We start from the raw sequence: 22,672 nt of genomic DNA, 5'->3' as shown, positions 1-22,672 counted from the left end.
GCCAATCGGGGGCTTCGGTGGGCGGGGCGGCCGGGTCAGTCGGTTTTGGCGGTTCTATTTCAACATGGCTGAAGCGAGCAGCGTCAACGTAGGCAGCGGCTGTGAAGAAAAAGGGCCCGAGGAATTGTCTCAGGAACCTGCGTGCCCCGGCACTATCGTTTCGAGGGTGAAGCTTTTCGACACCATGGTGGACACTTTCCTCCAGAAGTTGGTCGCTGCCGGGAGGTAAGGTAGAGGAAGTGAGGCCGAGTGTAAATCTCGTTGTAGATTGTAGTCCCACTGGAATCTAAACCTCGCGAGATCAGGACGGCTCGTGATGGGTGGGTGGGGGCAAAGAGCTGAGTCACGTGGATGTTGGGGGTGGTGGGGGGTCACTGGTTTTTTGCTAACACAGGTACAGTGGAGCAGACCTAACTTCTAGCTACTCCTTTTTCCAGTAAACCTGGTGTTGATTATAGGTGGTTGGAAGGAACGTTACAGGCTTTCGAATTAGATTTAGGGTTCAAATCATGGCCCAACTTAAAATGAAAAAGATTTAACTGCTCTGTGCTTCTGTTCAGCGTGAATAAAATAGCAACAATAGTACCTTTCTCATAGGGTCTTTCCGAGATTTAAATGAGTAAATAGTCGTAAGGGTTTTAGAACAGTGCCGGCCACGTAGAAAGCATTAGAATCATAGAATTTATTATGAAAATAGTAATACGTTCTTCACTGGGTGGGTGTGAGGACTGAATGTCTTACAATAGAAAGAAACGCTTCCGGTCTTCTGTCTATGAACAGTATTGTAACAATGTTACTGACGTGGGTTATTGAACACTTCAAACAATAGAAATTGGTAAGAGGAGAAATTCAGGCAAGCCTTTATTGAGACTTGTGGTGCAGCAGGAGGGCTTGAAAAAAAAGTTGTAGGAGTCCTTGCTGGTTTTCCTGTGGGAGAGGCAGCTGGTCCCTTAAATGCGGAGAGGACAGGGGTGGATCCATTGGTCCAGCTTGGAGAGGAGGCTTAAGTGTTCTGCCTACCCCTTTAGTGGTGCTGTGTGCCGGGATCATGTGCAGTACCCAGCTTTTACTTCCAACAGCTCAGAAGTAACAGTTGGAATTTTTGGTCATTTTGTATCTTATTCATAACTTGCCATTAACTGTGCGTGTATGTGGTTAGTTTTAGTTCCTTATAGTTTCTTTGTATTCTGCTGTTTGAGGAGACTTTTGCCCAGGTGCAAGCATTGCAGCAAAGGGGCCCAGGTCCCAGCCTGTCACGACAGTATTGGACACTTTAAAGGACGAGTTTTGTCCATGGTCCCATACCCCAGAACATTAGTGCTGAAACACTGTTATCAGGACCTTCAGGGGTTTGACCACAGCCTGTTCTCCATCCACCCTCTATGTTCCCACTACCTCTGTTCTTTGACCTCATCAAGATTCTGATCTTCTTCTGATTTTCTTCCTAGTTTTGGGACTTTGTTTCCTACCAAGACCTTAGGATCCATCTCATCACTCATTGATTCACCTAGCAAATATTTAAGTGCCTGTGCCAGACACTGTGTCAAGTGCTGGGGATACAATAAAGTAGACAAGGTCCCTGTCTTGGAGCTTGCCTTCAATATGTAGAGACATGAAGTAAGCAAAATTATCACAGAGCTTGGTAAGGTAATGAAGAGGCAACTTGGGGGAAAGGAAGACACTAGATAAGATAGGGATTCCACTCTGAGAAAGTGGCGTTGATCTGAAACTTGAAGAATGAGAGGGAACCAGCCTTCTGACGAACTAGAGGAAAAGCTTGTGGGAAGGAGGAACAGCTTGTGCAAAGGCCTTGAAATGGTCAGGGCATTCTAGGAAGTAGCAGAATGAGAGTACAATAAGAGGAGGCTAGATAGGCAGGTGATCGGCTTATCCAGCAGGGCACAGTTTCCATAGTAATACATTTGGTAAATAATTCATAATCATGTTTATGGACCATTCATGACACACCATCATTGTATGTCCAGGCAAGCTCTATTATTGATCGATTAATTGGCTTTCTCTTGCTCATTCTTGCCCTCCTCTCCCCTCCCCATAGGCCCTGTTCTCTACTTGCTGTGTGTCCTCCATTTTTTTCATGTATTCATGTGCAGATATTTACTGGATATCTCTAGTGTCTCAGGCTGTGTATTAGGAACTGGAAATACCGCAGTGATGAAGATGGGAAGGTCCTTGCTCTCATGGAATAGACTTTCTTGTGCCATAAAGAAAAATAAATCAGCAAAAAGGAATAGAGAGCAATAGGGATGGGTCTGGGTTAGTGTAAGTGCAAGGACCTGACATTTGAGTAAGTTTGCGCCCTTGTGAAGTGTGTTGTTTTGTCTGTAAATATAGGTTTTAAATTTACATGAATCATAATCGTGCTCATGTCTTTTTCAATCAACAGATTTTTGATTTTAAGATATAACCATATACTGTAAATGCATGTGGTTCATAGCTTCTCAGTGCTATTTATCATTTCATGATACACGTCCAGCACTTGCGCATTCCCAATCATGAACTCTTGATTGCTTCCAACTCCCTCCTCCACAGATTATGCCAGGGTACCTCCCCTCACAGACTAGTGCTAGAATTTCTCTGAGGTGTACAGTGGACTGAAATCACTGGATCCAAGGGTTTACACCTACCTATGTTTTGTCGGATTGCTTTCCGGAAAAGCTGTTCCTATACCCACCATTCTGTTTGCCATTTTGAAGGTGTGAAAAGGGTATTTCATTATTATTTTAATTTGCACATTTCTAATTCCTCATAAGCTGTGGGCAATTCCTTGTATACCTCATTAGTCATTTGACTTCTTTTTCTGTGAACTGCCTACTTATTTCCTGTAATTTTTTTTTTTTTTTTACTTTTTTAGAATTGGGTTTTTTATCTTGTTGATTTGCTGGAGTTCCCAGTATGGTCTAGATATCAATCATTTTGTCAGTTTTAGACTGAAGAGGAAATAGCTATCTCTGTGAGATGTTAGCTTTGTCTATCATGTCCTTTGAGTAACAGAAATCCTTAATTAAATTAAAATTGCAGATTTTAATCATTTACACTTTACCCCAGGAAAATGAGGCAGAAAGAGAAATGTAGTCATCCCAGGGGGGCCTTCTCCCAAGCTATGTGGATACTCATGACTCTACTCAGCCTTTGCACTAACTCCACATCCCTCGAACAGTCCTAATAAATTGTTAGGTATCACCTAATCAATTTGTATTTTAAAACCCTCAATTTTCATGTAAGTCCTGTGTTTAATCTTATGGCCTGTGCTTATGATATCTTGCTTATAGAGGCTGTACCCACACCCAGATCACAAAGATGATATGCAGTGTTTTCTTCTATTGGCTGTTTTATCATTTTACTCTTTCAGTCTGTGATCTGTCTGATCACAGGTGTAAAATGGTAGTTTCAGTTACTCTTACTTTTTTTTTAGTGTTCCCAGTCATTGCCAACTAAGCAGTTCATTCATCTTTTATCACATGGCAAGTCCCTCGGCATTTTGTGCCCCTGGGTCTCTCTCCTGTTTCACTGATCTATTTGCCTGTCTTTGTGCCAGTGCATATGGGTTCTCCAGTTTTTGGTACATATTTCTGGCAAATTAAGGAAGTCCCTGTCTCATTCTAGTTTTCTGAGAATTATTAAGAAGATCATGATTAGGTGTTGAACTTTATCAGATGTTTTCTTCCTTAGTTAGGAAGATCTTGTCATTTTTCTTCAGTTTGTTAATGTTATGATCTACATTGGTAGATTTTAGGGAAGTTAAACTGTCTTTGCATTCTTGGAATAAATCTTGAATATGATGTATTTAAAATATATAGTTGGATTTAGTTAGATCAATGTTTATAAGCTCTTGGAATCAACAGTTAGAACTGGACATGGAACAATAGACTGGTTCCAAATTGGGAAAGGAGTACGTCAAGGCTGTATACTGTCGCCCTGTTTATTTAACTTATATCCAGAGTGCACCATGAGAAATGCTGGGCTAGAGGAAGCACAAGCTGGAATCAAGATTGCCGGGAGAAATATCAATAACCTCAGATATGCAGATGACACCACCCTTATGGCAGAAAGTGAAGAACTAAAGAGCCTCTTGATGAAAGTGAGAGAGGAGAGTGAAAAAGTTGGCTTAAAGCTCAACATTCAGAAAACTAAGATTATGGCATCCGGTCCCATCACTTCATGTGAAATAGATGGGGAAACAGTGGAAACAGTGGCTGATTTATTTTTGGGGGCTTCAAAATCACTGCAGATGGTGATTGCAGCCATGAAATTAAAAGACACTTACTCCTTGGAAGGAAAGTTACGACCAACCTAGACGGCATATTAAAAAGCAGAGACATTACTTTGTCAACAAAGGTCTGTCCAGTCAAGGCTCTGGTTTTTCCAGTGGTCATGTATGAATGTGAGAGTTGGACTATAAAGAAAGTTGAGCGCCAAAGAATTGATGCTTTTGAACTGTGGTGTTGGAGAAGATTCTTGAGCATCCCTTGGACTGCAAGGAGGTCCAACCAGTCTATCCTAAAGGAGATCAGTCCTGGGTGTTCATTGGAAGGACTGATGCTGAAGCTGAAACTCCAATACTTTGGCCACCTCATGCGAAGAGCTGACTCATTGGAAAAGACTCTGGTGCTGGGAGGGATTGAGAGCAGGAGAAGGGGACGACAGAGGATGAGATGGCTGGATGGCATCACCGACTCGTGGACATGGGTTTGGGTAGACTCCGGGAGTTGGTGATGGACAGGGAGGCCTGGCGTGCTGCGGTTCATGGGGTCACAAAGAGTCGGACACGACTGAACAACTGAATTGAACTGAACTGAAGAAACCATTGTGTAATTCAAGGTCATAAAGATTTATATGTATATTTTCTTCTATGACTTTTATATTTTTAGCTCTGACATTTTGGTCTTTGACCCATTTTGAGGTAGTTTTTGTATGGTATGAGAAAGAGATCCAATTTCATTTTTTTACATATAGACATTGTCATTTAATTTTATGTACTTTGTAATTTTCCTTATCATTTCCTCTGTAACCCAGTGATTATTTAGTAGTATGTTATTTGGCTCCCAGACATGTAATTCTTAAAGAGTTATCCTTTTGTTGTAATTTCCAATTTTATCATCTTGTGGTGAAATAACAGTTTGTGTGATGCTGATTTTGTGGGAATTTTTGACATTCTGACTCTTTATGGCTAAGTCTATGGGCAATTTTTGTGAATGTTCCATGTATACTTGAAAAGAGTATACAGTTTGTGTTTCCTGGGTTTAGAATTTTATTTTATTTATTAGTTTGAGCTTCTAAATTTTCCTATTAAAGTATTTTAGTTATTCCCTGGTGGTCTCGTGGTTAGGACTCCACTTCCACTGCGTGAGGCGTAGGTTCTTTGATTTCTGGTCTAGGAACTAAGATCCCACAGGCCTCAAGATGTGGCCAAAGGCATGCGCGCGCGCGTGTGTAGAGAGAGAATATGCTCATTTTAAAAATGGTCTTGATTGAGCCATTCATTTCATTTTAAAAATCTCTCATCACAAAACAACAAAATTCTGTAAAGCAATTATCCTTCAGTTAAAAAATAAATAAAATTTTAAAATACATTAAAAAGTTAAAAAAAGAAAAAAATCTCATCACAACTGTTTATATCTCTTTTTTCCCATTGTCTGTCTTTGTTACATTATATATAGGGGTTATTATTTTTTGTTAGATGCAAGGGAGTTTATTCTAAGAGAAATGGAAAGTCATCGATGTTTTTAAGGCATGACTGATCCTTGTGTGTGTGTGTGTATTTAGGAGATGGCTCTCCACGGGCTTAAAAATCTATTTATTTGTAATGCTCTGATACAGTGATTGATCTTTTAAAGGTACTCTGACTGCTGTGCAGGATATTAATGGATTGTTGGTAGGATTACCTTAAGGTCCTTCTAGGCTTCTAGACTCTGATTTTTTTTTCTTTTTTTCTTTTTGCGACCTCAACCCATATCATGACAAATATATTTAAAAAGCATTGAGTGTCTTGACTGAGGCGGTGGTTATGCAAGGTTACACATGTGGTAAAGATACACAAATAGAAACAAATGCACGTATAACTGTTGAAATCTGAATGAGTTCTGTGGATTGTACCAGTGTCAGCTTCTTGGTTTTGATATCGTACTGCGGTGTGTAAGATGTTAACATTGGGGAGAGTACATTTCTTTGCAGCTTCCTCTAATCTATTACTATTTCAAAATAAAATTGTCAAAAAATTTACATCATAAAATAAAAAGTACAAAAAATATCTATGCAGCATGTTCAGTAGAAAACAGTTGAACACCACCAAAAATGTTCAACATTTGAAGGATGGTGGTTACGTAGGTATAATAACTATCTAGTAAAATCCTATCGAGGGCAGTCCAGTGGTTAAGACTCCATGCTTCCACTGCCCGGGGTGTGCAGGTTTGATCTCTGGTCGGGGAACTAAGATCTCCTATGCCACATGACTATGGAGTTATTTAAAATTCCATTTTGAATAATACTGACTTATGGAAAAAATGATCATGCTATAACGGTAAGTTTAAAAATTAGGTTATGTCATGGGGAGAAGTATCTGTATCCCATATTAAATATAATTTTTATCTAGTCATATTAAAATTGTAGTTGACTAGGTGATGTGTTATATTTTTTATTACTCTAAGATGACACTTATTAGGTCAGTGTTGAGCTTTTATTTTTGAAGCCGTTCCCATTATTTTTAAGTCTAAACCATCTTGTCTGCCCTACTTGTCAGGTCACGGTCCTGTGCCTGGGATGCTAACTGCATGGTAGGGGCTGAAAGGGTCCAGATAAGAGATGGTGTAGATGAGAGGGGTGGGTGGATATGAGCTGATAAGAGAGAGAATCGGATTGGATTGGAAGGAAAGGTGAGGGGGAGGGGACCTCCAGGAGGATGCTGCCTCTTCATGATGGTGGTTGAGTGCAGCTTTCCCATCTACTGAGATGAGGAAGAAACACTCCCCCGTGAGTTGGGGGAGAGAAATGAGTCCGGGGTTGGAGATCAAGACCTCTGTTTGGATAGGTTCAGTTGGAGATGCAAGGCAGCCACACTTGTGTATCTCAGCTCCTTTGCCCCCTCATCCTCCTAACCCACCAGCTGTGAAACCCACCTTCAGGGTCCTGCCTGCACTCCTCTGCCCCTGCACTCAACCTCTGAGCAGCTGTAGAGTCTCACCCATGGTGGAAAATGGTGCTTCCACACAGCCATGTTCTTGGGATTCATCTGGGCACTCAGAGAGCCCATTATCCTCATGTCTCCAGTCAGCTCTCTTCCCCTTCTCCACAGAAGTATTAATATTTAAAATGTTTACCCTGTCCCCCAGGCCCTTCCCCTGCTACCTCTACACGCTCACTGAAAACGGCCTCAACACCGGGTCCACAGAGAATAGAGACACCAGGCAGGGGTTCAGACGCCTGTAAACTTGGCTGAGATGCCTGGTCTTGCATCCTCCTAGCTCCCTCCCCGTCAGTGTCCTTCCCTTCACATCCCAGGCTGTGACCTTGGGTCTCTGCATTCCCAGCTTCTAGTTCTCCATCTCCAGTTTTTTCCCTCCGCTTAGGGGAGTTTGACACCATTCTCCTAAAACCTTCCTTTCAAGGTCAATAATAACTCTTTGTTGTTAAATACTTTGGATTTTTTTTCATCTTTAATGTACTTGCTCTCCTTGTAGCATTTGACACTATTAACCACTTCTCTGTCCTTGAAATTTCTCCCTTGGCTTCCAACACCATTCTCTGTCCTTTACCGCACTGGCTGCTCCTTCTCGGGCTCTTCTTCGTCCACTTGTCCCTTAAATGTGCGAGCATCGCCCTTCTCCTGCTTCACCTGCACGTGTGCAGGTCACAGCCCATCTGGTATCTTGCTGTGCTGAAAGCCCTTCAGTGGCTGTTCATCGCTCCTTACTGTGGCTTTCAAGGCCCCGCGTGTTCTAGCCCCTGCCTGCCTCTTGTTCCCCTCTGCAGCTATACTTGGTCATCCTAACCTTCTCATTCCCTAGAGTGTCAAGAGCTTTCCTGCCTTAGGCTGTTTGCACTTGATGTTTGCTCTGCCAGAAATGGTTTTCTTGATCTTCTCTAAAGCCACCTTTCTCCCCTGGTTATTTTTTATCACAACACCTTATTTCATTCCTTTGTAAAGACTTACCATAGTATGTTGCTCTGTTGTTTGTTTGTGGTCTGTCTTCCCCACATGAAACGTAAGATCCTTGAGGACAGGATCTTATCTGTCTTATTCATCACTCTCTGCTCATTGCTTATTATGGTGCCTGGCACATAGTAAACATTCAGTAAATAGCTTTGGAATAAGTGAGGATTCTCAAGCCACATCTTTCTCCCGAGCTTCAGGCCTCTATCTTTAACAGTCTACTACTAGAAATCTCTACTTGGTATCACACAGAACCATCACGTTCAGCAAAACAGGATTTCTCTTCCCTCTGTGGTCCCCAAATTGGTTGAAAATACCACCATCTACTCATTCTCTAGGCCAGAGATTTGGGATTCCTCATTGACCCCTTGCTTCCAGTCAGCCACCATGCCCTGTTGGTTTCAGCCTCTCTCCTCAATCTCCTCTCCATCGTCATGCAAATGCTTCAGTCCAGGCCCTCACTGTCTCTCATAGAATTGTTGCACCAGCTTCCAAAATGGCCCTCCATCCTCAATCTTGCTCCCTCCCTCCAGTCTATGGCTCAGATTTGAGCATGTCCTTCTGCTTATAATGTTCAGTTGGCTCAGGACTGCTCAGCTCCTTAGCTTAGTGTAAAGGCCATTACCCCTTGGCCCTTCCCATCTCTCCAGCCATGGTCAGGGCCGTGGGTGTGCAGCAAGGCACACTTGGTGTGCAAACACACGCACACGAATTCTTAGGCGTTAAGAGCTGCTACTGTCCCCCACCCTTGCCACCCGCTCTTTCCACTTGCTTTTTCTCATTGCTAGAACGCCCTTCCCCTCTCTCAGTTAAGTAGGAACTTACGGCTGGCTTCCACATAGAAAGGGCTCAACAAATGTCATGTATGAATACAGCCTTTTAAGATGTATCCAAATGCTTGACCCTCTCCCAAGTCATTAAAAGTCCTCAATCCCAAAGACCAAGAACTTATACAGAGGACAGGAATCTCTACAGAGTAAAAGCTGGTCTATTCACATGCCAGTTATCCAAAGGGATATTTCAAACTGCAGATTGAATTCCCCTACAACTCATATTTTTCCATCCATGTTAGCTTGACCAGAGGGGCAAATTATATGATACACTCCAGAGTGACTGGGAGATTATTGGCCTCACTGGGCTGTCAGATCTCACAGACCCACACCCGTCTTCAGTTAGGGTGTCTTCCTTTCACTGGATCAGCTGAGGCAGAGACGTCCAAATCTGTCCTCTCGTAGGCTTCAGGACATAGAAATGTGGCCCCGTTGGAGCTTACCATATGCGACCTCTCCCTTATCTTCTGAAAATGAAGGGTTCATTTTGTCCATACAGCCTCCTGGACCTTGAGAAACAGCTGTTTTCCTGTTTAGCTAAAGCAAGTAGATGAGGTTTGCTGTGTTTTGTTACAAATCAGGACCTGCCAAGAGAGACAGTTGCTTAGAGTTGGTGTTGGTGGGGCCCCGGTAGAAGTTGGCACCATTGGGGGCACGCCCAGTCTGCCACAGGTCCCCACGGCCCCCGGCAGTGGTGCCACGTGCGGTGTTCGTCCCGGGGGCACTGAGGGAGTGAGCGGTGACTGACAGTTCTTGAGTCTGAGGTGCCAGACTGGCCCAGTGCCTGTCCGGGTGCCGTTCCTGCCCAACACGTGCTACAGAGGGTGATGTGTAGAAACTGACTTGAAGCCTGTGTCTGACAGGGACCAAGGAAGGAGAGCTAATCACATGTGTACGTGAACTGGTTGAGTTTTAAACGAATGGCAGAGACTGTTGGTGTTCATAGGAAACAGTTCTTCACAGGAAAAAGAGTGGTTTGATATTTAAAATATTCTGATTAAGTAAGTGCTTCAGAAATATCTCGCGCTCTTTGAATGTGCAGATGACGCGTGCTGCTGGCAGCGGCTAGTTTCTGAAGTGTGGGTGTGACTCAGACTGCGGTGTGTGGCCTCAGCCCGTCGTGCTGATTGTCTGCTCTTCGTGTGTTTCCAGATCACCCACCTCACCCTGTCCCCACTGTGTCGGCTGCCACCTCAGCTGTGCCTCCTTAGTCCCCCTCCCAGCAGCCAGAGGGGTTTCTAACATACAGATCTGCTCTTGCCCCACCCCTGCCCAAAGCCCCCTCCTCCAGCTCTTCCTATCATGATACGCTGTAGACTGTGTGTGTCTGACCCACCAGCCTGCAGACTGTGTGGAGGCAAGGATGCCTGACCCAGAGCTGAGGGCTCCACCGTGTCCCAGCTCTGTGACCTTGGGCAGGCTCCTCTCTGCCTCAGCGTCTGCATCTGAAAAAGGGGCATGGCGAGAGCAGACCCTTCCTCAGTTACCATGAGGACTAAGTGAGTTGCTTCACGTAGAGGGCTCAGAACAGTGCCTGGCTCAGGTGGCGCCCCGTGCGTGTTTCTCGTCACGGCATCTGCACCCCAGGCGTGCGTGCACTCTAATCTTCACGCTGCTGCCGGGCCTTCTGTCCTTCCCTCAAAGACTCCTGCTGCTCTCGGACGTTTCTTCCTCCAGGGAACCCTGTGGTTGGTCACATCATTGCAAATATTTTCTCCCACTTCGTAGGTTGTCTTTTCATTTTGTTTCTGATTTCCTTTGCCGTGTGAAATCTTGTAAGTTGGATTAGGTTCCATTTGTTTATTTTTGCTTTTATTTCTGTTGCCTTTGGAGACTGACCTAATAAAACATTGGTATGATTTGTGTCAGAGAATGTTTCGCCTATGTTCTTTATTAGGAATTTTTTGGTGTTAGGTCTTATATCTAAGTCTTTAAGCCATTTTGAGTGTATTTTTATGTATGGTGTGAGCAGATGTTCTAGCTGGATATACATGCGGCTGACTGACCTCTTATTTTCATCAGGGAACTCTTCTGGTTTTTATTGCCCTTTTTCTTTCTCAGTCCTGAGGCTGAAAAGGGGGAAGGGGGAAAGACCAAGCAGCAAAATATTTGTTTCTTCTCTTTTCTTTCTTTCTTTTTTTTTCATTTTAGAGAAACATTTCTTAATAAAACAGGGCGGCTGTACAGGTGGCGGGTGGCGGGTGGAGAGTGGAGAGCATGCGTTTCTGTCACAGTGCTCCCCAGCTTCTGTATATTTGTATTGCCCTGTCTTCACCCTCCATGCCTTTATTGAACGAAAACGCCAGTTCTCACCCGCCCTCTGGTGGACAGTCTGTGGAACAGGCGGGCAGGCAGGCAGCAAGCTGGTTACCGTGGAGGAGGGCGCACCGGGTTTCTTTAGCACTAGTACACATGAGAAGGCAGTGGCACCCCACTCCAGTACTCTTGCCTGGAACATCCCATGGACGGAGGAGCCTGGAAGGCTGCAGTCCATGGGGTCGCTAAGAGTTGGACACGACTGAGCGACTTCCCTTTCACTTTTCACTTTCATGCATTGGAGAAGGAAATGGCAACCCACTCCAGTGTTCTTGCCTGGAGAATCCCAGGGACAGGGGAGCCTGGTGGGCTGCCGTCTCTGGGGTCTCACAGAGTCGGACACGACTGAAGCGACTTAGCTGCAGCAGCAGCAGCAGCAGTACACATGTTTACTTGTCTATGCCTCTGTCTTTCCATTCCTGCACAATTTATCTGCGTATGTAAACTGACAGATTGACTAGCCACTAGAGCTTGATTTTGACCTTAAATATTTTAAGTTAAACATATGTGAAAACCCAGTTTACAGTGAGGTTGTTTGGTTTGGTTTTGTTTTATATTTGGAAGCACTGAGTCTTAGTTGCTGCATGCAGGATCTTTTTAATTGCAGCATGCAGGATCTAGTTCCCTGACCAGGGATAGAACCCAGGCCCCCATCAGAGAGATGTGGAATCTTAACCACTGGACCACAAGGGAAGTCCCTGCGATTAATTTTTAGTGCTGTGAATGACATGCTTTTTTGGTGAGTTCAAAAACAGTGAGGGTGACTCAGATATTGCATAATAAGAGGAAAAAACAGGTTAAAATCAGGTAATGTATAGTCATCTCTGTTTTGAAATTTAGTAAATGCAGTTTTTAAAAGTTACTTGCAGCACTGTTTACAATAGCCAGGACATGGAAGCAACCTAAGGGTCTATCGACAGAGAAATGAATAAAGAAGACGTGGTATATGAATACAATGGAATACGGCTCAGTCACAGAAAGAAACGAAATTGGGTCATTTGGAGAGGTATCGATGGACCTAGAATCTGTTACACAGAACGAAGTAAGTCAGAAAGAGAAAAACAAATATCGTATATTAACGATATATGTGTTTTATATATATAGCCAGTGTGTATGAGGAATCCAGAAAAATGGTGCAGATAAACCTAGTTCCAAGGCAGGAGCAGAGACACAGACATGGAGAGTGGACTGTGGGCGGAGCGGGGGAAGGAGAGGGCGGCATGAATTGGGAGGTGGGGTTTGATATAAACACACTGCCATGTGTAAAACAGGTAGCTAGTGGGAACTCGCAGTGTGATACAGGGAGCTCGGCGTGGTGGTCTGTGAGGCCCTAGAGTGGCGGGGTGGGGCGGGGCTGGGAGGGACGTCTGAGGGAGCAGATATATGCGTACATACAGCTGATTCACTTCTTATACAGCAGGAAGTTACAACATTGTAAAGCAGTTATACGCCAGTAAGAAAATACTTTCATTGGTGAAAAATGTGGCTGTTTTTTGGGGACCACAGTGTAGCCTTTTCTTTGCAGTGGGGTCAGGGGGTTCTTCCTGCACATGCAGTTGCAGTCAAGATGCTTTACTAAGCACCTGCCTTCTTCAGACTTCCCAGCCCTGGGAAATGCAGTTACTGGCTGTGTTCTACACTTTTCAGGGGTGGTGAGGACTGTTGCTTTGAAAATTGTAATAACAATTCTAGCTAACGTGGAGCATTTCCCTGTACACTGTACTAAGTGCTTACATATGTAACCTCATTTAATCCTCACAGTAATTTTGTGACTTATGGGTAGTTACTATCTCTGTTTGATGGAGATAGAAAGCGATGCTTATAAAGGTAGAGAAGTTGTCCAGGGTCACTCAGCTGATGAGTGGCAGAGGCAGGATGTGAACCCAGGCAAAAGGACAGGCAGGCCTTAGAGCTGGTGCACTTGCCCGGCAGAGACAGCTGGAGGGCCCCTGTGTACCCTCGGGAGGCCAAGGCCAGAAGACCATTCCAGCACAGGGCACAGGAGGGCTTGGCAGAGAGGCCGATGGAGACGCTCTGTGGAGAGGGCGCCTCTGATCAAGCAGCCCAAGCCTTGGTACCCTAGGGTCCGGGGTAGGGGAGGTGGCTGGGAATGGAGCACGCCTGAGGCCGGGCAGCCCGGGCCTCAGCGCAGTCGCACTCACCTGGTCTTCAGCTTGTCTTGCGTGCTGCTGTGATTCTAACACTGTCTGGGTACCCTGGATATCCCAGCGCCATTGCGGATGGCAGCCCCGTGCACAGAGATATTAGAATTTACGTGAAAAGATAAAAGGTGACACTTGGCGGGAGTGGCCGTGAATGTTTTCTAAAATGCATCATTTTTCCTATTTCTCTGTGAGTGTGTTTTTTCAGGAAATTTACAAGAGCATTCACAGTATTCCCAAGTCTACACTGGCTCTCAAGAAAGGAATCCCTGGGGGCTGAGGGGAGAAGGAATTGCATGAAGGTGGTCTGAAGATACAAGCTACCAATCATAAGATAAGTCAGCACCAGGAATGCCACAGAACTTGGTGACTGCAGTTACCACTGCTGTGTGGTGTGTGTGGAAGCTGTTTAAAAAGCAGATTCTACTAGTTCTCATAACAAGGAAAATCCAGTTGTTTGTTCTTTTTTGTTTCTCTGTGTATGCTTAGTCGCTCCGTCATGTCCGACTCTTTATGACCCCATGGGCTGTATGTAGCCCACCAGGCTCCTCTGTCTATGCGGATGCTCCAGGCAAGAATACTGGAGTGGCTTGCCATACCGTCCTCCATGGGATCTTCCCACCCCAGGGACTGAAGCCAGGTCTCCCGCACTGCAGGTGGATTCTTTATCATCTGATCCACCAGGGAAGTCCTTTTTGTTTCTGAGATGGTGTATGTTTACTTACCGTGGTAATCATTTACCAGTATATACAAGTCATTATGCTGTGCCCTTTAAACTTATAGGGTGCCATATGTCAATTACATCTCAGTGAAACTAAAAGAAAAGAAACCACTTTCCTCCCCGCTTCCAGCCCGACTGCTCTCCCTCCATGTCCTTGGAGCATGTTTCCCGTGTTGTGTGTTTGTATCAGTGTGTGTGTTTCTGGGTCCGTCACTTTCACTGATCTCACAGACCAGGAAGGGGACACCAGAAGAGTTGACCAGCGGCACTGGTGAGCAGAATTATCCTAGCCTGCCCTGGGCCCTGTCTGCTGCCAGCCTGGGCTGAGAGGGCTGGGAGGAGGAACAGGATCTCCCATTTCTGAGCCAGACCCATTTCAAGCCACAATTACCCGGTTTCCATTCCAGCCGCGCTTTTTCAGGCATCGTGTGTCCCTCCATATTTCTCTGTGTAGCCGCAGACTGCGTGGCTCGTGGGGCCAGCGGCAAAACAACAGGATGTCTGGGGCTCTCGAGGGTGAAAGGACGTCTGTCATCTTTGTATTTGGTACCTTAGTTTTTCCCCCAAAGTGCACGGATAGCAAATGTGTAGCCTCAAGAGGATGGGAGACGGTCGCCTGTAGCCAGAGGTACGCTGGTAGGTGTGTACAGCCAGCCCTCCAGAAATGAAGCCCTGGCTCGCGGTGTCTGCCAGCTTCCCGGGTGTAAATAAGCCTAGCAGCGTAGCATCTCTGCATACAGTAGAGGAGGGGCGGGCAGCAGTGTGTCCACAGATGGAGACCATGGATGGGGTCGGCCTCCGGAGCAGAGTAAAGTGTGTAGAATGACTTGGACATCGTGTGTTTTGAGCAGTTAGTACCTTTGTGGGTTTTCTTAAAAAATACTTATGCATGTATTTGGCTGTGCTGGATCTTAGTTGCAGCATGCAGGGTCTCCCTGACCAGGGACCAAACCTGGACCCCCTGCATTGGGAGCGCAGAGTTTTAGCCACTGGACCGCCAGGAAAGCCCCAGTACCTTTGTTTCTAGTATAATTCATTATAGTCTTACCTAATTTAATTTTCAGTAATTACTGTGTTTAACAACTGCCTCACAGATTTCCTGGAAATTTAACGGTTATCTCTTGCAACCACTGTGCGCTGGCCGCAGCACACCACTGCGCCACTCTCTGCGTCCATTTCAGAGGACTCTGTTTTGGTGGCAGGAACGGGGCCAGGAGGCCCAGAGAGCCATGAGAAAGGGAGGACCCAGCAGTGGCGCCCTGGCTGCGGCGGGGCCTGTGCACTGGGCTCCAGGTGCCCAACGCCCTGTTTGTCCAGAGCCCCTACTGGCCCAGACGGCTGGGGAATATCTGAGCCCATAGTGAAGCCTCAGGGTGTGTTTCCAGACACCTCCTCAGCCACTCTTTGCAGGTCCCTTGACATTCCTTCATCAGAGAGGCTTTCACTGACCACCCCCACACTTAAAGGTGATCCCCATGGTGCACTCTCTGAGCCCCTAACTCCCAGCCCTTTTCCCTCCAAGCACTCTCCACTAGTAATCATCCCCACGTTCGCCTGTGAGTTTCTGTACTTCCTGCCATCTCTTCCTCCACTGGAAGCACCAGGAGGGCCGTGCCAGCCTCACTGACCCGGAGCACCCAGCACATAGCAGATGCTAAGTGAACGCTTGTGGAGGGGAAGGGCCTGAGAGAGAGGCAGAGAGGCTGGTGGAGGGGGGAGAGGAAACAGCCATGAGAGTTCGTTTGTTATTTCAGTTCCTTTGCCCAAGAGGAGCCAGCCATCGGGAGTATACTGGGCACCCTTTGACCTTTGCAGCTACAAGGAGTGTGTCAGCTGCCAGTGACAGAGCCCTGATTTTAAATGCCACAAACAATAAGAGAAATCCATTACCTCACTAACAAGAAGCCCCGAGGTAGGATGGCTCCAGCTTGATGTTTCCAGCAGCTTGATGACGTTCTGAGACCCGGTTCTTTCCCTCTTCCTGCTCTGCCTCTGTGGTTGCTGGGGGCTGGAGCATCACCTGGGTATAGTTAAGTCCCGCAGAATGGGCATCAGTTCTTCCTGTGTGGCTCTTTTTAGGAGTAAGGAAGCCTCTCCCAGCGGCCACATACCCTGTCCTAATGCAGCCCTGCAAGGGCACTGGAAGGACCAGAGAGTCTCAAAGTGAGGGGCGCAGGCCAGCAGCATCAGCATCGCCTGGGAGCTTGTGCAGAATGGGGGCGGGGGCAGTGGTCTGAGTCTTCATCAGCCCTCCTGGTGAGTTGGTGCTTGGTAAGGTCGAGTTTAAGTACTGTGGCTGGCCCGATTGTGACCCACCCTTCAGAGGGAGACACCTGAACTCAGCCGGGCCTCTGCTGAGAGGGAGTGGGAAGACTGGAGGGGCTGAGCCATCCTCAGTGACCAGAGCTGCAGATGAGACTCTGCCCCCACGGCCATTAGCCAGAGTCATGGAGACAAGGCCTCGAGCCCTGTGATGAGGGGCAGGGCTGCCCAGGCGCCAGCTGATGACTGAATCCCCAACCTGCGCCTTCTGCCCTCCCACCAGCTTCCAGAGGTTCACTGACTGTTACAAGCGCTTCTACCAGTTGCAGCCTGAGATGACCCAGCGCATCTATGACAAGTTTGTAACTCAGTTGCAGACTTCTATCCAGGTGAGTGGCAAGAATCCCCGCAGGCACTCTTGGTTCGGGTCCTGTCTTCCAGGTCGTCAGCCCCCTGAAGGCAGGGACCCTGCCCTCGGCCTCCGTCTGCCCTCAGTCCCCAGGACTATCCCCTGTGCCCAGGGGCTGCAGTGGCCGCCTTCCCTTCCCTCCAAATGATGTGGGTGTCTCCAGTGCCTCCTGTCCTGTGCTGTAACGGTGGTTATAGTTGCTGTCCCCCCGACCTTGGGAGCTCAGCGAGGGCAGGCCTGGTTCTGCTTCCCTGTGTTTCTCCAGCACCTGCTGCAAAGCCTGGCAGAGGAGGCGTTTAGCAAATGGTTGAATTCACGGGAACTGCATGCTGGAGGGGGCACAGGAAAGGACAGGGTTCCAGTAACTCTCCCTGGGGAGTCTCAGTTCCATGCTGGCACCCTCCAGGATGGGCCTCGTTAAGCATCAGAACGTGTGTGTGCTGTCAGCTGGGGGCGCTCGGGCGTGGGGGTAACTGCAGGGGCTGCAGCCTTCAGAGATGATGGGCAGGAGGGGCGTATTGCTGCAGGCTCTTTAAAAAAAATTTTTTTTTTTAACTGTGCTGGATCTTTGTTGCTGATTGTGGGCTTTCTCCAGTTGTGGGGAGTGGGAGCTACTCTCTAGCTGCGATGCTCGGGCTTCTCGCTGCACTGGCTTCTCTTGTGGCAGAGCACGGGCTCTGTGGCACACAGGCTTTGAGGTTGCAGCTCATGGGCTCCAGAGTACAGGCTCGATGCTTGTAGTGCACAGGCTTAGTTGCCCTGTGGCACGTGGGATCTTCCTGGACCACGGACTGAACCGGTGTCCCTTGCATTGTCAGGCGGATTCTTAACCACTGGACCACCAGGGAAGCCCATGCAGACTCTTTTAAAAAGTGTTTTCTGTATTGTACTTCCTTACTTATAAAAGTCACATGTAGGAAAGTTGGACTGCTTGTATGAAGACAGAATTTAAATCAGCCAGAATTCTACTAAGTGCCGTTAGTAGTTCAGCATATGGAATTGTCTAGTATCATTATAGCTCCTTCCTGTTTTCCCTCCAGGAGGAAATCTCTGAAATCAAAGCTGAGGGAAACCTGGAAGCTGTCCTGATTGCATTGGACGCGATTGTGGAAGAAAGCAAAGACCGCAAGGAGCCAGCCTGGTGAGAAGGGCGTTGCCTGCTTCCCTGGCCACAGGCAGGCTCATAGGGAAAGAGGCAGCATTTCAGCATCTTAAAAAAAAAAAAATTTTTTTTTATTTGGCTGTGCTGGATCTTAGTTGCGCGGCATGTGGGATCGATCTACTTTTGTGACCTAGGATGGAACCCGGGCCTCCACTGGCCCACCCGGGAAGTCCCAGCATTTCAGCATTTTGAAGGAGCTTTTCTGGTGGAACCACGTGCATGAGACTGTGGGCTCACGGCCCTTGAGAGGACCCTGTGACAGGGACAGGTGGAGAGGGCCAACACCGAACAGTGCCCCAGCACAGAGAGACAAATGCGTAGCCCCTCTGGGGAAGGAGAGCTGGAGGCAAACGCGTGTTATCCTGGGGGCTGAGGTGACTGGGATGAGAGATATCTTCCCAGGCATCTCGTTTCAGGACCCACGTGGCCTGTGGGAGAGAGGGTAAACAGAGGGAGTGGGATGAGGCGGAATAGAGACGTTTGGACTCTTAGGTCGTTTAGTCTGGCCCAAGCATCTGGTTTTTATTCATTTGTTCATTCAACAAATATTTTAGGAGCACTTACTCTACGCCCAGAACTGTTCTTCATGCCAGGGGTTCGCCAGTGACTAAGACAGGAAAGACCTGCTGTCCGGGAGCTGTCATTCCGGGGGCAGACCCGCTGCCTGGCTGTCCTGGGCAGGACGGAGCGGGGGCCCTGGGGACGGGAGTGCAGAGCTGAGGCCACCGAAATCACAGTGGCCGGAGCTCCTGCCTCCACTCCCTGCCTGAGCAGACACCTAGGTCAGGAGGAGGGAAAACCTTTTTTGTGCTTTTCAATTTAATGCTTTATGATCTTTATAACTGAAGAGAATTACCTTTTATAACTGACAAAGTATTTTTAAAGAACCTACGGTGGCTTCTATGCCCCTGCCCATCAGAACTGACCCATCTCCTCACTCTGGGCACTCAGAACCCCCTATAATCTTGCCTTCTCAGATCTGTCTTTCCTTATCTTCCCACGTTAGCCAGCCATGGCCTCTTGGGGTCTGGGCCTGCTCTTGGGCCGCCACCTTGCGCCCATCTCACCAGCTTACAGTCTGACAGTGGGGACGCCCCAGCAAGGCGCATGGTCACATGGTCACAAGCACAGAGGAAAGTCGCCTCCAGCCCTGGAGGGGTAGAGCTGGGGAGAGCGTATGTGGATGAAAGGAGGAAGGCTAGGGTGCAGACTGGTGAAAAGGGGAGAGGTGGGTTCCTGGGAGCAGAAGCTGAGGGACGGGTCTGCGTTCCCTTCAGGAGCAGGAGCCATGCGATTGGGTTTGGGAGTGAGGGACCACAGGAGAGGCCTCGAGAGCCAGCTCAGCTCAGCGGAAGGTGGGCGTGCCACCTGGGCTTGGAGGAGAGGCCTCACCCCACCACCTCCTCCTCCCTGTCCCCACCCCTGCGCCCCCTGCAGGCGCCCCAGTGGGATCCCGGAGAAGGACCTGCGCAGCGCCATGGCGCCCTACTTGCTGCAGCAGCGGGATGCCCTGCAGCGTCGTGTGCAGAGGCAGGAGGCCGAGAACAGGCAGCTGGCGGACGCCGTCCTGGCTGGGCGCAGGCAGCTGGAGGAGCTGCAGCTGCAGGCCCAGGCCCGGCAGCAGGCCTGGCAGGTGAGCGCCCCAGCCCGGCCCTCAGGCCCGCCGTCCCCTGTGGCAGCTGAGGAGAAAATGGGCCGAGAGAGAGCAAGTGGCGTGCCCAGGGGCGGCTTCTCCCTGTCGCGGTCAGGTCAGCACTCCATAGCCATGGCGGCTCAACTCCACGTGGCCACTGCCCGGTACCTTTAAAATGTGTACTTTAGAACAACTTCTAGAGTGTCAGCATACCTACAACATAGCCTCCCTGTATAAAAAGCATGTCCTTGAGGGTGAACTCTATTTCTGAAAGTGGCCCCAAGTCACTTGGGGCCAGGTTGGTAAACAAAGGGAAGGGGTGATAGGCTGGGTGACACAGACAGCAAGTGTGGCTAGAGTGATGAGGTGGGTTTCCTTGCTGGCTCAAAGCACGGTTCCCAAAGAGGGCTTCTAGTGGGGCTTGAACCCAGCCTCCGTTGGGTTCTGTCCACCATTCAGATGTCCAGCTGATGTCTATTGTGGCCACTTGACAGCTCCCTTCCTGGGGCAAACCCTCCTGATCCTGAGCAGGATAGGTCCCCAGATCCATGACTCTTGGGTTCCCTGGTCTTCTCCCAAGACCAGTCAGGGGAACCTGAAGGCCGTGCCCCAGCCTCAGCAAGGTGCCGAGCCTCAGAGGGGCGGCGGCGGGAGAAAGGCTGTGTCCTGCTCTGCGTCCTCTTGTCTTCACTCCTCAGCCTCCGGCCCTGGGGGTGTACTGTCGTGCAGCATCGTGTTGTGTAGTGGCCCAGGTCTGCATGGCAGGGCCCAGGACGGGTAGCCGAGGCCCTCAGCCTGGTCCTGTCTCCTGGGGCGGGTTCCATGGCTCAGAGTTGTGCCTCGGGTGCTCTTAGGGCTGCCTTGCTGGGTCCTCAGGCTGCTCTGACATTGCCGCTCCATCACTGTGAGGCCAGAGGTCACTTCCCTGACTGGGCTCTGGCTTCCAAAGTGGCCAAACAGTGATCCCCAGAGCCCTGCCCACTGTGACATTTGGTGCTTCTGTTCTCAGGGGAAGGACGCACCCTGCTCTTAGAGCCGTACCTCTCCCCCACAGGTGCAGATCCTAGCCATTGTCTGAAGTGGGTCAGGTGTGCTCAGCACTGCATCCTGTGTGAGCCCAAAGAGCCCCTTTTATCACAATTTCCATGTCTAGTCCAGCTGAAGGGCTTCCCCAGTGGCTCAGTGGTAAAGCTTCGCCTGCAGAGCAGGAGATGTGGGTTTGATCCCTGGTTGGGCAGATCCCCTGGAGAAGGAAATAGCAACCCACTCCTGTAGTCTTGCCTGGAGATCCCTATGGACAGAAAAGCCTGGCAGGCTACCATCCATGGGGTCGAAAAGAGTTGGATACAGCTTAGCAACTAAACCATTAGCCCAGCTGAAAGTCCATTTAAGAAAGCGTCTCTGCTAGCAATCTCCACTAGGTCAGAGGCTCAGGGGGACACTTAAGGGACCTTTCTGAAGGTCAGCTCTTCTCTGTGGAGGCCCAGCCTAGGTGGAGCCCCAAGCCTGCCACCCAACCTGCCATAAACACCTGCTGAGTGGAGTGGATTTCCTAACATGCTCTGCTGGGCCCATGACATGAGTTACAGACACCTTCCATATCATCCTGGTAGAAACTCAGGCCTGGAGTCAAGGACAGTGGAGGAAAGGGGTTTGGGTTTTCTCATCTCCCAATCTGTCTGTTCTCTCTCATTGATGTCAGGCTCTACACAGAGAACAGAAGGAGCTGTTGGCCGTACTAAAGGAGCCTGAGTGAGGAGGAGAGGGCCAGACCCAGGAGCAGAGGGCAGTCAAGGTCAAGGGCCTGTGGTCCAGGATGCTGGGCCTGAGTGAACTGCGTGTGAGAACAGTCCCTCAGCAGTGATGGAATCTGCTGGAGAAGGAGGTCTCTCCATTGCTGTTGTACTTTGGGGCTCCTTGGGGTCAGAAACACACACGACGTTCAGATTCTTCCCTGTTTTCTCCTAACTTGAGGACTCTTGGCCAGCTCCTGCCGTGGGAGGCAGGCCCCATGCTTCCTCTCGTATAGGTTTGGGCCAACCCGCCACCCTACCCCCCTGACACACACCGCCAGTTCCTGAGCCCGCCCTCGGACCTGGCTCGGGGAATCTGTCTCCAGTCTCCTGATTGCCCCCTTGCTGGCCAGCCCCAGGGGCCCTTGCCATGCTCTCCCCACATCTGCAAATAAACCTCCTCCACTACACTGTAATCTGTGAGGGTGCTGCTTCCGCCTGGGCCTCTCCCCGGACTCTCCAAGGCCAAGATTCCGCCCTGGACCGGAGTCCTGGCTCCCATCGAGGTCTTGGTTGCAGGGCTGCAAGAGGTCTTGGGGAGGGCGGGTGGGGGCTGTGTTTGATCATCATGTACAGAAGGGCTGGGAAACCCCTTGTCACCGAAACCAGGACCCTTGGGTTCCCTGAGGCCAGGACAAGCCTCCGCAGGGTGTCACTCTGTCCAAGCCAGCCCACTGTTCTCTTTCCCTTGGGTTGCTTCTGAGAGAGGCTCTGTGGTGGGCCTCCTTGGTGGTTGCATTGGTGGGCCCTCCAGAGGGCTGGGACTTTGTCCTCTGGCTCGTCATGCCCCCTCTTCCCCAGCCAGGGCCACAGGGCATCAGGAGAGACTTGGCCAAAGGTGGGATGGGTGCCTCCTCCAGACTGGAGGGAGAGAGGGGTATGGGCGAGAGCTCCATCCTCACTGTGGACAGAGACCTGGGTGGTCTGTCTGGGAGCACCAGGGACACTTGGGAGATGTCAACGTGGCCCCTCTTCACAGACGCCACCCCCTAAGTTGAGCCCAGTGGCTCCTCTCTTCTGGAGGTATCCAAACACCCAGCCACAGGTGGGGTTGGGCGGGCAGTGCTGTGTCTGCCAGGCCTCCACCCGGTGAGCAGGGGTGGGTGAGCACACCCCTCTTCTCCAGCCTGAGCTGAGGCAGAAGCAGCTCTCGGGTTTTCCAGCTGGATATTCTGTCCCTTGGAGGACAGGTCCCCAGGGTTGGCACTGAAGAGGCT

The 22,672-nt window shown here is 49.0% G+C and overlaps 1 protein-coding gene across 2 annotated transcripts; it reads left to right on the top strand.

Moving 5' to 3' along the window:
- The first annotated feature begins 44 nt into the window (after positions 1–44).
- On the top strand, positions 45–21,871 carry PMF1 (polyamine modulated factor 1). 2 transcript variants are annotated; one of them, XM_055583991.1, is made up of 5 exons: positions 45–225; positions 16,742–16,847; positions 17,908–18,008; positions 19,528–19,662; positions 21,365–21,871. In XM_055583991.1, the coding sequence occupies exons 1-5, from the start codon at positions 65–67 to the stop codon at positions 21,402–21,404; spliced, it is 543 nt and encodes a 180-aa protein (XP_055439966.1). In that variant the 5' UTR covers positions 45–64; the 3' UTR covers positions 21,405–21,871. The 2 variants fall into 2 exon arrangements, with proteins under 2 accessions (XP_055439966.1, XP_055439965.1); XM_055583990.1 differs by having other exon boundaries at positions 19,467–19,662.
- The last annotated feature ends 801 nt before the right edge of the window (positions 21,872–22,672 follow it).

The sequence above is a fragment of the Bubalus kerabau genome, chromosome 6 (genome assembly GCF_029407905.1).
Source record: "Bubalus kerabau isolate K-KA32 ecotype Philippines breed swamp buffalo chromosome 6, PCC_UOA_SB_1v2, whole genome shotgun sequence".
Classification (NCBI taxonomy): Eukaryota; Metazoa; Chordata; class Mammalia; order Artiodactyla; family Bovidae; genus Bubalus; species Bubalus kerabau.
This window is presented reverse-complemented; position numbering and strand designations above follow the sequence as displayed.